This window comes from Balaenoptera physalus (genome assembly GCF_965194825.1).
Source record: "Balaenoptera physalus genome assembly, chromosome: 19".
NCBI lineage: Eukaryota > Metazoa > Chordata > Mammalia > Artiodactyla > Balaenopteridae > Balaenoptera > Balaenoptera physalus.
The window spans coordinates 8,747,225-8,760,387 of NC_138900.1; the positions used below are offsets into that span (position 1 = coordinate 8,747,225).

Here is a 13,163-nt window from a genome sequence, read left to right on the forward strand (position 1 = left end):
ATAAGGGATTCCCATCTAAACCTGCTCTTGTGGTTCCATCCCACATCCTAATATCCTCCGTCCCATGGCTTAACTCCGTACACCAGAATTCTGGCCCCACCCAGACACCCTAACCACGCCCCCTCAGGAGACGTGCCTCCTTCTCCATACTTTGCGTCCTGAGGTCTAAGCTCACACCCCGAAGCTCCAGATCCGCCCCACACACCAGTCACGCCCCCTCCCCATCTCCTCCCGACCACCCTCAATATCTCCCTCTCTAAAACCATGGAGTGGGCTCCGGGGAGGAGAGAGCACAGCCCGGAGATCCAGACTAAGCCCCTCCTGCCTCCCCCTCCCCATCAAGGCGGGGAAGCTTCAGTCCCCTCCCAGCAGCGTCTTCAGGAATTCGGGGAGGCCTGTGGGAGGGTGGGAGGGAAGACGTATCAGGGGGTGTGGAAGAAGAAAGACCCCCTTCCTCCCCCCTCTTCCGCCACGGAAAAGCCCGCCAAGCACAGCAACCCAGCCTGCCCCCGCCAGCAACACAGTTCAAAAGTTAGCGGAAGCACTGCGTTTAATAGAGACCGGGCTGGCGGCCGAGGAAATCAAGTCCTTCAGGAGTCACCGGCTATTCGCCATGCCCCAGATGTAAGCTCCTGGAGGCGGAAAACGGCCCGGGAACTGGCACCTAGACCCCCATGGCCTCCATAAGGCGGTAACTCGGGGGCGTCTCAGCCACCCCGGTGCCAGAGCGCCCCCCATTTGTGAGACTGGACTACTGCCCTGGCCCAACCCGGTTCACTATCCCTGGCTCCTCCCCCCTTACATTTAACCCTCTCCTGGCTGGAGTGTGGCGGAAGCAGAGGACAGAGGAGCGAGGCGGCAGGAGGTTAGTGCAGAGCGCGGAGGCCACTGTCGGCGGGCGCGGTCAGCGGGCGGCCCCCGGTGGCGAAGCGGCCGCCACCACTTTGCAGAAACGCACCCTCTGGAAGTCGGTGATCTCCGCCGTCTCCTGGCCCTCAGGGTCCGCCTCTGGAAAGAGAAGGGGTGGTCACTGGAGGGCAACAGTAACCCCTGCCCCTCTACCGCCGGACCGGGACGCTCTAGCCCCGCCCCTCTGCCCCACTGAGCCTGGCTACCGCCCACCCCGCGTTAAGCGGTTTACGAGTCTCGGACTCCTTTAATCCTCGGAGTGGACCCACGCAGCAACACCCATCCCAGCAGTACCCTGTTTACAATCGAATACATAATCTGATATAACGAGATCGCAGTCACGTGACCCAAAGACAAAGCGCTTGGGCACCCCGGCCTCAGCCACCACCATAAACTCCGTCCTCTCCGATCGTGGCCCCAGCCCACCCCATCCCACGGGCCTAAGCCAACCTCTATCACGCCTGCCCTACAGGACCTACCCTTCACTTCCCTTGCCCACCTTCTGAGTCCTAACCAGACCTTCCTTGGCTCTGCCCCGAAATCCTAATCCCACTCCTGGGGGAGATCCGTGGTTCACAACCCGGCTTCCACCTGCTGGAGGTGGAGACAGGGTTGGCCTCTTGCTCCAGGTCCGCTGGCCCCAACATTCTATTCTACCCCAATTTTTTTACCCCACTATTTTACGTATTTCTAATTTACCCCAATTTACTAATTTACACCTCGAAACTCTAATCCCGCCCACAGCTAAATCCATTTCTCTGCCCCTCCCCATTCTTATTTTTGACCTAAATTCCTAATCCTGCCCTTAGCTCCTCCCCCTGAACCTAGCCCACCCCCTTATTTTTAGATTACTTTCCAGAACCCCTGGGATGGGTCTCTAAATCCTAATCCCATCCTGGCTCCACTTGCTCACCCCCAAACCCCATACACACTCTATTCCTAGCAGCTCAGCCCCGGGGGGAAGTCCTTCCTTTAGCCCCACCCCCTTCACGCCCACCCTTTCCCAGCAGGGTAACCCCACCCCCCGTCCAGCTGTTCGCCCACACCAATGGTGGAGACCCACTCCACCCCGTTCTGCTCCCCCGAAACCCTCTTCCCCTCAACCCAAGAGGAAGCAGAAGGAAGAAGACCACCGCGCAGCCGCTCCCCCACCTGGAGCTGCCTCAGACCCCTCCTCTTCAGCTTTCTGGATTCTTGGGAGGCTGGGCCCACTCTTCAAGGAGGCAGGGGCTGGCTGGTCACCTCCTGGAGGAGGAGGAGGCCCAGTCAAGCCCCTTCCCCTCCAAGTATCCCCCCACCCAAGACAGACGGCCCTGGGGGCGAGGGGGGTTCAAGGACACACGTGGGGAGGGTCACTGGAGGAAGTGAACGCTTTATTGGGGAGGACACTCCGAATGGCTCACGGCAGAGCAGGATCTGGGGGTGGGCATTCCGGAGACAGGAACGGCCCATCCTCCCTAGGGTGAGACCCACCCACACGGGGTCCGGGGGCTCAGGCTGAGGGTCCCCCATGCACCCCTCAAGCACACACACAAGCAGCCAGCTTCAGGCATTTCCGAAAGGCCAGGCCTCACCCGGAGAGAGGGCGTCAGCCGGATGGGTGGTCCGGGGAGAATTCAGCTCCATCTCTTCTCCCCAGTCGGACACAGGCTGGTGGCCCCCGGTGGGCGAGAAGGGGCTGGAAGGCGTGGCAGGGGCCTGGGGGAGCGGCAGAGGCTCCTCCGGCCTAGCGGGCTCTTCGTCGCCACGTTCCCCGGTGGGGCTCCCGGTGGGGCTCCCGCTGGGCTCAGCCTCGTGCGGTCGGTGGTCTCGGGCTGGTTCTTCTCCCTCCTCGTCAGCCTCTTCTTCTTCCTCGATCTCCTCCTCCTCCGCATCCTCACTCATGTCTTCCCACTCCTCGCCCTCCCCATCCTCACCCTCGCCCTCCCCGCCCTCGCCCTCCTCACCCTCGTCCTCGGGAGGCCGATGGGCAGGGGCCGGGCTCTCGGGAGGCTGTGAGGAACACAAGGCAGGTCGGGGAAAGGGTGTGGGCCCTGGGCACCCTCACATCACCTGCCCAGAGATGACACGCCGCCCTACCTGCGTGGGCGCCTCCTCAGGGGTAGCGGGCTGTGTGGGCTCAGGGGCTGCGGACACTGCCTCCTGCGTCTCCCAGCGGTCATCGTGGTCACTGGAGGGAACAGAGGAACGGGGTGAAGCCCAGGTGGAAAGAGGAAGGGCTTCCCACCCCCAGCTCCCCCCGAGAGACAGAGCTGCAACATTCAGCTGGGTGGGGGGAGCAGGCTGCGGGATTTCCAGACCGGGAGCTGGCACGCTGGAGCACCCAGGAGGAGGAAATGGTGAGCACGTCCGTCAGGGACGGACAGATGGAGGAGGGCCAAGTGGCAGAAGAGGACCCAGATGGGAGGGGAGGAGGGGACAGATGAGGGCAAAGTGGAGAGCCAGGCCCCAACACCCCCAAAACCAAGTTCCTGACCCACAGGGAGACGAGTGCCCGAGGCAGGCAGGGCCAAGACAGGACAGACAGATGTACCCTCCCACACACAAGCCAGAGAACGGCCAGGGGTAGAGCCACACAGCCCCGCTGGGGTTGTGCACGTGCCAGGGGAAGGGGTGCCCCCACCTGTAGGCACGGGGAGCTGCCTTGGCCTGGGGTCGGCCGCTCTTCCTCTTTCTGCGGCTGACCTCAGTTTTGTGCTGGGACAGGAACTCCCTGAAAGTGGGGGGCTTGGGAGGCCGGGCCCAGGCCTGGTCATCTGCAACAAAACCCAGGGGGACTTGGGGGTGGAGGGCACGGCACAAACCACCCCCACCCCTCCCCCGGCCCCGGCCCAGCCAGCTGCCTCACCCCACCCAAGGACTCCCACTCACCGTAGCGGTGGGATGGTTCCAGGGCCACAGCTGGGCCATCCTTGAACCTGGGGAAAGAGAAAGGGGGTGAGCAGGCAGCTGGGAGCACAGGGAGAACAGGAGGGGGGAAGAGATTGGGGGAAGAGATGGGGGCCAGGGTCAGAAATCAAGATCATAGAAGGCAAGGTGGTCAACCAGAAGCGGGCAGAGGTGAGGAGTGTCACTGACTAAAAGGAGGACAGGATCAGGTGAAGGACAAGGGGCAAATTTGACATCATAGTGACAAATACAGAAGAAAAAATTCAGTATTTGACAGCCTGCCTGCCCGTGAACAAAAATTTGGAAAGTACATGATCCCCAGCTCCCTGTCCAGCCTCATTTCCTATCACTCTCACCTCCCCAGCTAAGCAAGTTCTCCTACCACATGGAGCTCCCGCCTCAGGGCCTTTGCTCTTCCTCAGATCTCTAAGTGACCCACTCCCTAACCTCCTTCAGCCCTCAGTTTGGAGGCTTTCCTAAACTTCCTAATCACATATTATTACATATGTTATCTAAGTCCAAAACAGTAGCCTCCAACCTTCTCCATACTCTGCTTCATTATTCTTCAGCATCTGACTTGAGCTCTATTCATTGCCCATCTTTCCCACTGGACTCTAAGTTCCATGAAGACAGAAGCATTTTCCTCACGGAAAAATATATCCCCATCACCTAGAACCTTCCATGACACATAGGAAGGACTCAATAAACGTTTGCTCATGAAATCACTGCACATGTGCAGTAGTGAGACTTGCTGCCGGCTGCTTTGAGGACATAAGAGAAAAACAATTACTTCCTCAGTCTTAACCCTGAGAACATCTCCCCAAAAGCCCCACCTGTCTACACCTTAGAAAGATCAGCTACAATATCTGTGCAAAACATTTCTCACGCTGGCACAGGCTTAGCTCACAATCCAAAAATAAATGCTCCGACCGCCAGGCACACAGACAAGATCCTCTTTCTTTAGCCAGCGCCATGGCAGAGGATAGAGGATGATGTAAAAACTACAGCTGTCGACCTTAAAACTGCCGCTGGGCAGCTCTTCCAGAACCTCTTTGTCTTCGCTATGGAAGTCAGTGCTCCTGTGGATGATGCCTTTGCTTTAAGTTTGACTAACGGGATGTTTCCTGGGACCCGAAAGGGGACAGAGTCAGACCTGAGGATAATAATGCCACCAGGATAAGGGGTTTGGGTTGGTGGGGGACAAGTCAGAGGGATGAAGGGAGGATGCAGAGGTGTTATCACTATAAGTAATTCTTCATGCCCTCCCTGCGTGAGAATTCACATCTGTGTCCTTGGCCATGTAGCCACAGCAGTACCACCCACTAGAGTGGGCAGAGTTTAAGTTCCTGCCACAGCAATGCAAGGTCTGCTGGCTAACAGAATAGGGAAGTATGTCCACTCTCCCTCCTGCACATCTGCCAGTGCCATGGCCAGCACATCCCCAGGGAGCCCGAAGGGAAGGCACACCCAGGTAGACCCACAGCTTCAAATCCAGCCTGGATCAGCCCAACCCAGGAGACCTGTGAACACGTGAGAGAGAAATGCTTTCATGTGTCCCTGAGATTTGGTGGTGGTTATGCAGCATTACCTAGCAACTGCTAACTGATACACAGGGTGAGAAACCAGAGACAGGCAAAGGAGTCAGAAGTCAGGGCCAAGGTCGAGAAGCCAAAGAGGGGCAGGCAGGGCGGAGACTCACATGCCATCAGTCTTCTCAGCATCCCACTCCCTCCGCCACTGGCCGGTGGGCTTGCGGTGCCGCTGCAGCCGCTCCTGGTCGATCTTCTCCCGCTCCTGCTTCCAGCGCAGGTACTCGGACCGCTCTCGGCCCGTCATGGAGAGCGTCATGTCCCCAGCGCCACCCAGGCCGGCCCGGCGGCCCTGCCCCCAGCAGACAGGCAGTCAGGGCCCAGCGACAACCCTCCCCCGCCACACCCCCTCCCCCAGGCCCTCTAAGCTAGCGGGGAGGGGGTAGAACCACCGGCTCAAGGTCACACATGGAGAAGATCAAAACCACATCTGCCCATGTGGCACCTCCTCAGAGAGGCCATCCCAGATCTCTGTCTCTTAGTAGCATCCCTCTCTCCTCTGTCCCCTGACCCGGCTGGGCTGGAGTTTTCTTCTCAACACTTGCCATTACCTGACATCTTATTACATGGTCAATGATTTAGCCCCAGCACCCAAAACAGTGCCTGGCCCCGGCAGGGGCCCAGTAAATATCACTAACGTTAGTAATGAGAAAACATCGCCAAAACACACCAGAAAGCTTCGGAAGGAAAGCAGTGTGGTGCTGGCTCAAGAACCGACAATCACTTGGGGGGCGAAGCCTGCGTGCAGGGCTGCCGCCTCTCCCTGCTCTGTGTCCCGTGCGGCCGCACCTGGCCCTCCACACACACCCCACCCCCGAACCCAGAGACTGACTGCCGGACGGAATGTCAATGTCGTGGCCCCGGGCGCCCCGGCTGCCGGCACTCACCTGCCGGTCCTGCTCGAGGCCACAACGCACCCGCTCGAAGTCGGGGCCCCCCCAGTTGCGCCCGTGCCGGCGGCTGCCTTCCCGACGGTCCCGCTCAGGCTCCTCCAGGGGCCCACTGCGTCGCCGGGGGTCGTCCAGGAAGTTCCGCACTGGGTTGGGCTCCAGCACGCCTTCCTGCGGGTACACGGAGGTGGGGGGTGTTGGCGGGCTCCCGGGGCCGGGCGGCTCCGCCCCACCGCCAGGGGGCGCCCGAGGCACTGACCCGCTGGTTGCGCTCGTACTCTGCAATCTTCTCCATCTCTTCGTTCATCTTCTCAATGTTCTGCTTGCGCCGCTCCTCCCACTCCTTGTTGGGGGTGGGGTGGGGACAAAGAGAGACACACGGCGTCAGAAGGAACCACTCGACCCGAGCGTCTGTCACCTTCTGAGGCTCTGAGGCCTGCGTGCGTGGCAGCCCCTGGCTGGCAGCTGGGCATTGGCTCTCAGTGTGTCCCCGCTCAACCGATAAGGGGGCTCAACGTACCTCGACTGTTTGTGCAAATACAACGTGTGCTGACCGCCTGCTTTCCTTCTGGGGTCTGGAATTTGGGCGTGTACTAGGCAGAGAGCACCTACATGACCAGCCCCGGATAAAAAGCCTGGGCACTAGGTCCCTAATGAGTCCCCAGTAGATGACCTTTGACATGTATTGTCAATGCCGGAGGAATTAAGTGCAGCCCGTGCGGCTCCACTGGGCGAGGACTCTTGGAAGCTGGCACCTGGTATCCTCCAGACTTCAGCCCATGGGCCCTTCTTTCCCCTTGCTGATTTTGCTTTGTATTCTTTCCCTGTAGTAAATCTTAGCTGTGAATCTTTCTAGCAAAACTCCGAACCTGGGAGAGTGGTGGGAACCCCAGCACACTATGGCTGGCACGGTAACAATGCCACAGCAATAACTCGGCACATGGCCAGGTGACCCCCACAATCCATTCTCCTCTCCTTTCAAGGTAACAGAATTTTAGATGAGCACGTGGCATTTCCAGGACTCAGCATACAAGAAAGAAATGAACTTCCATTTGATTGAAGCCATGGCATTTTGGGGTCTTTCTGTTACAACAGCTTAGCACCTACATATAATAACCATCCTTAAATAACACTCACTGAGCGCTTACTCTGAGGATTTCAATGTCTGATGTCACATGATGCTTACAATAACCTTTAAACCTGATTTTCATTCCCGTTTAAGAGTGATAACCAGGAAGTTCCCAGAGGGGAAGTGAGCTGCCCAAGGACAGGGAACTAACAGAAGAAGGCTGACCCCTAAGCCACCATGCCAGACAGCCTCCCACTCTGCTAACCTGTGTGGTGGGGCACTGGGAGCAGTTACAGTAAGAACATCACTGTTTCCCACCAACAACTCCGGGGAGTGACACAGAGAGAGCACGTGCGTACGCACACATGCAAGAGAAAGCGTGCGCGCGTGCGCGCATGCGCTGCTGGACAGAGCCCGCCAGACGGCATCAGAAAGAGAAAAACGAGAGACGGGCAAGGGAAGGCAGGTGGGCAAGCACACAGCAGACAGAGAGCAAAACAGGAGAGATAGAAAGAGACGGGGAGAGTACCTACAAGCACTGGTCTGGAGGAGGGAAGGAGGGAGGGAGAGAGGGAAGAAATGAAAAAGAGCTGAAGAGAGAGGCCGAAAAAGAAACAGAGGAAGATGGATGAAGGAGACAATCCGTTTGAGAACAGGAACAGAGAGAGAAACAGGACCACGTGGAGCCTCGCCAGAGGACTCCAGCCCCTGCTCGGCTCCTACCTTGGATTTGCGGTCGGCAGTTGAGGCATCTCCATTTCCAGAGAGATGAGGGGACCCCCTGCCCCGACCCCTCCGGCCGCGGCCCCCAGCTCCTCCTCGAGGCTGCTCCCCGGGACTGTCTTCCCAGCTGCGGGATGCCCGGCCCATGCCTGCCCGGCCTCCATGCTGAGGGGGGATCCGGCCTCCCTTGCTGGCCCCTGGGGGCCGAGGGGTCCCAGGAGACCTCCGGGAGGGACCCAGGTTCTTCTCCTAGAAAGGGGGGAGGGGGGGGAAAGTACAGTCACTGGGGCAGGGAGATGGGGACATCCCAGGCCCAGAGGGCAGCTGCCAGGATCAAGGCTCCCACAGGTCTGGGGCAGCTGGGAAGGCCTTTAGTTCTCAACCCTTGCCCCCGCCCTGTACTCACGAGTCCCCATCCCGGCGTGGAGCTCACCATTTCCATTGCCACATTCTCCTTCTCCACTGAGCGGCCCTTCCGGGGAGCTGTCACCGCTACTCCCTCGAGTTCAGCTTTTTTACGGTCCTCCTCGATCTCCTAGGAGCAAACAACAGAGACAAGGAGTGTCAGGGGTCCTCTGAACCAGCTGGATTCCCACAGCCCCCTGAAATCCTCCCACGTCTGCCCCAGCCCAGACCTCTCTCTGGAGCTCTAGACAAGAAAGCTGGTCACTTCAGCACCTTCCCTCAAACTCCGCCAGGCTGTTCCCCTGCTCAGAACCCTCCTGTGTGCCCATCTCTGAGCCAGAGCCAAAGGCCTCCCCACAGCCGACGGGGCCCTACAGGGTCTGGTCTCGTTACCACCATGAACTCTCCTCCCACTCTCTCCCCTCACTCACTCTGACCTCACTGTTCCTGGAACCTACCAGGCTCAAACCTGCCTCAGGGCCTTTTTCACCCGCTGTTCCCTCCGACGGGAACACTCTTCCCCCAGAGATCCTCCAGTCCCTCACCTCCTTCAAGTCTCTGCTCAAAAGTCCCCTTCTCAGGAAGGCCTTCCCTGACCAGCTCCCCTGCCATTCTCTCACCCCCACGCCCCCGTCACTACCCCGCATTATGTGTATTTTGCTAATCGCCTGCCTCCTCCCCGAGACAGAATCTGCCCCAGGACAGGGATATCTGTCTGTTTTGTTCACTGATGTATACCCCGAGCCTAGAACACTGCCTGGCACACAACAGAGGCTCAGTATGTTTTTGTTTTAAATGAACAAACGTATGAAGAATGAATAAATGAAACCCACTCTTCATCCCATCTCAGGGACAGCCCCACCACCTACTCTGTCACCTGTGATAGGGACCTGGGCCTTGTCCTGGACCCTCTCTCCTCTCTAACCCCACCACGGCCCGTCAGTCACTGAGTCCCTCCCAAGAGCCCTGTCCCAGGCCAGGCACCTCTTCTCCACATCCCCCACCGAAGTCCCTGCCCCAGCTTCCTCCCTGTCTCCAATATCCCCTCCTCCCACCCACCACCACACAGCAGCCAGAGGGGTCTTCCTAAAAAGCTATTCTGACCTGGCCCCACTCCCCCTCAAAGTCCTCCAGGGATCCGCAGTGTCCTTAGGAAAAAGTCCAAACTCTTAGCCTGGTGGTGTTCTGGGCCCTGCATGGCCTGGCCCCAGCTGATCACTCCAGGTCAATATCCCCCAACTGACCCTCCAACTTTAAGCTCCAAGTTTTTGCACAAACTGTTCCCTCTGTGTTAAACGTGTTATGCTTTCCTTTTTGACTGGCTAACGATCTACTTACCTTTTAGGTCTCAGAATCCCCTCCTCCAGGAAGCCCCCTTAGTATCCCCTGGGCTGGGTGAAGAGCCCCCTCTGGGCTCCCACAGAACCCTGAACTCCTCCATCCCAGCCTTGCCCACTCTGGGTCATCACTGACTGAAGCCACAGCTGGATCCCTACTGGCCTGTGAGGCCCGGGGCCCAGGGCCATCTCCATCACTGCTGCTTCCCCAGCACCACTCAGCAGTGGGCCTGGTGCAGTGAAGACACTGGAGAATACTTGTGAACGAATGAATGAATGATGGAATGAAAGAAGGAATCTCAGGCTAAGGCCTTTGGCTTTTATCCCGAGAGTGATAAAAAGTCATGAAAAGGTTTTAAGGAAGGGAGAGGTGAGGGAAACTCACTGCGGGGAGGAGAGGGGATGGGGTCTCCCAGGGCGGGGCTAGGGCACCTGGTAGCGCCGGATGAGGGCCTCATTCTTCCGCCGAAGAGCCTCGATCCTCTTATCTAGCTCAGCATCCTTCTCCTCCTTCGATTTCAGATCCAGTGTGGCCGACTGAGAGGGGTAGACAGTTCAGAGACAGTAAGAAAAACCTACACCCACCCCAGTGCCATTCAATCTGGTGTCTGAGAGTCGGGAACCTGGGTCCCCTCCTCCCAAGGCCCCTGCCCCAAAGCTCAGATCCCAGAGACCCCACTTTCCTTCTCACCATTCCGCTGGCAGGGTGGGACCAGGGTCCCAGCAAACCTTCCCTGCAGAATCTGGACACAGCACTCGGGGTTCCTGAGGTCAGAGGGAACAGAAGGACTAAGGCCAATGACTCTACCCAATCTGTCTCCTCCTCTCCCATAACGGGGGCTCCTCTAACGCACACACTGCACGCGCACCCACAAACACCTGCACTCCAGGGTAATGTTAGCCCTCACTCCCACACCTTCTTCTTGAAGTGCTAGCCCGCCCCTTACCTGGAAATGTTTAGACTCAGTCCTCTCCGGAACGTTTTGGACTCACCCATTTCCCATAAAAACAATGTAATCACACCCACCTTGGGTGGGTTCTGGTCCCGCCCCACCACTTAGGAAAACATCCCATACTGCTCCCTTCAAAACGAAAATTCTAGGTCAGTCTCCACACTTCTGTGCTGGGAGTTTAAACCCGGGCCTCTATCCCAGGAGAGCTTTAGGTAGAGCCGCTCCCCCAACCTGCACAAGAAAGTTCTAGGCCCAACTCCCTGTGCCCATTCCGGTGCCGCCCACATCCCCGTTAACAGTCTAGATCTGCCTCTTTCCCAGGAGTTTCACAAACGTCTTATAACCCCACAGTCAAAACAGTTCGAACCCCACTCCTATTTGCTGCCCCTACACTCAGGAATGTTCTAGCCCCACCCCCAGCATCCTAAGAAAGGTGCCGCTGCCTCCCCGCACTCCCACAAAGATTCCGCCAACAGGCCCGGTACCCACTGGAGAGACTTCCTGGGTCTGGCTTGACCTCCCAGCGGATAGTGTACCCGCCCGAGCGCGGACAGAACTTCCCCGCCCGCCCGCGGCTTTCTAGGGAAAAGCTCGTCTCCACCCGGTAGAGAACGCCACGGGCCCGCCCCGGGCCAGGGCAAACTTTCTGGCCCCGCCTTTCCCGCCAAACCTATGGCCCCGCCCACATGCTCGCGTCATTAATCCCCCCACCCCCGGCTTCCAACTTTCCCAGCCAACCCTCTGGCCCCGCCCTCTAGATCCCCAGGCAACAGCCTAAACCCGCCCCCTCCTTCTCGCGTTATTACACCGGCCCCGCCCCCGGCTCACCAGCCAACACCCTGGCCCCGCCTCCGATTTGTCCTTCCAACCTTCTGGTCACGCCCCCTGGCTCCGCCCCCGCCTACTCGAGTCAAAATCTGGCCCCGCCCCCCGGCGCCCCTAGGTTCTGGCTCAGCGGCTAGCTTCTCCACCACACTCTGGCCGCGCCCCGGGCTCCCAAAAAACTTTCTGGCTCCACCCCCAGCATTCTCTGCCAGCACTCTGGCCCAGACCCCAGCTCCCCGGCATCTTTTTTGGCCCCGCCCCCACCCTCAGGTCAGCCCCTGACTTCAAGGACCCACTTCCAGGGCAGGCAAAACTTTCTGGCCCCACCCCCAGAGTTTTCGACCAGAGTCCCGGCCCCGCCCCTAGCTCTCCGGGTAACGGCCCCGCTCCTAGCCCGAGCACTACTTTTCGGCCCCGCCCCCAGCTGCCCACCCACGCTCCAGACTCAACCTCAGCCCGGCCTACCCCGGCCCTGCCCACCCACCGACGTCCCGCCCCTCCAGTACCCCTCCAACTTCCCATGTGGGCGTCCAGTCTCCGCCCCCCGCAGAGTACTCTGACCCCGCCCCCGCGGGCCGCTCGCTACCCCGCCCGTGCCCGCACCCGCCCCTGTACGTGGGGCGTCAGACCCCGCCCTCTCCGGGCGCGCTCCCGGCCCCCTCCCCCGGTCACCTGTCCCGGAGACCCCGCGGCGTTCGCGACTCCGACTCCGTCGGCCTCCGCGTCCGCAGCTCCCGGGCCGCACGCGTCACTTCCCTCCCGCACCACGTGAAGAGGTGCACTAAAGCGGGTCATTTCCGGTCCTGCTGGCCGTTTCCGGGAGCCTTAAAGGCGCCTCGCCCACACGGGTGAAGGAGGGAGTGGGTTGAGGCGGTCCGCAAGGGTGTTCAAGGGTGTTCTGGAAGCTTGTGTTACTGCTTTATGCCTGAATTACCTTCTTCCACGGAAAGGAGACACCATCCTCTCTCTCTGGCCTCTATCTGCTTCTCCTCTTTTCTGGTTCCAATAAATAGATGCCAGGCACTGGGCAATGACTCCTGGAAGCCTGACCTGCCAGCTTGTGCTGGGAGTGGATGGGGGGGATCCCCCACCCTCCTGCCAGTGAAACCTTACAGTTAGTTGTGGGAGCTTAAAATTTTCAACGGAAAGAATCGTTTCTTCATCCTCTAAATCAGCGTTGAGTGACAGGCTGTGTGCTGGGGTGGGGGGTGAAGCGTGTTAAGGTGACGAACAAGGCAGACCCTATCCCTGTCCTCATGAGGGAAGGCACAAGTACACGTGAAATAACAGAAAACAGAAATGTGGGCGATGTCTTGCAAGAAGGACTGGAGGAGAGGCTGAGGGTGAGAGGGGGTTACTGTCCAGGCAGAGGGCACACAGCCTGTGCAACGGCCCTGTGGTGAGTGAGCTTGGTGCCTTCTAGGAACTGGAAGATGCTCAGAGAAGGACCTGCTGAATTTGGCTACAGAGTCCAGAGGGTTACGTGCATTAAACAAAACTTAGACATGATTAACCTATTTTTACAAGTGATGCTAAATGTTATGGAACACCCTTACAGGAGGTGATGACAGTTA

The 13,163-nt window shown here is 58.8% G+C and overlaps 1 protein-coding gene across 12 annotated transcripts; it reads right to left on the minus strand.

Moving 5' to 3' along the window:
* Positions 1 to 257: 257 nt before the first annotated feature.
* Positions 258 to 12,399, minus strand: CCDC9 (coiled-coil domain containing 9). 12 transcript variants are annotated; one of them, XM_082437493.1, is made up of 17 exons: positions 12,262 to 12,399; positions 10,839 to 10,893; positions 10,503 to 10,576; positions 10,244 to 10,348; positions 8,503 to 8,604; positions 8,070 to 8,318; positions 6,537 to 6,620; positions 6,275 to 6,448; positions 5,498 to 5,679; positions 3,781 to 3,827; positions 3,533 to 3,665; positions 2,989 to 3,079; positions 2,484 to 2,901; positions 2,062 to 2,154; positions 1,409 to 1,500; positions 959 to 1,008; positions 258 to 395 (listed from the first exon to the last, which is right to left on the minus strand). In XM_082437493.1, exons 1-17 carry the CDS (start codon positions 12,382 to 12,384, stop codon positions 311 to 313), a joined length of 2,157 nt encoding a protein of 718 aa, XP_082293619.1. In that variant the 5' UTR covers positions 12,385 to 12,399; the 3' UTR covers positions 258 to 310. The 12 variants fall into 12 exon arrangements, with proteins under 12 accessions (XP_082293619.1, XP_082293621.1, XP_082293615.1 ...); XM_082437495.1 differs by having other exon boundaries at positions 1,389 to 1,500; XM_082437489.1 differs by having other exon boundaries at positions 1,409 to 1,503.
* Positions 12,400 to 13,163: the final 764 nt, after the last annotated feature.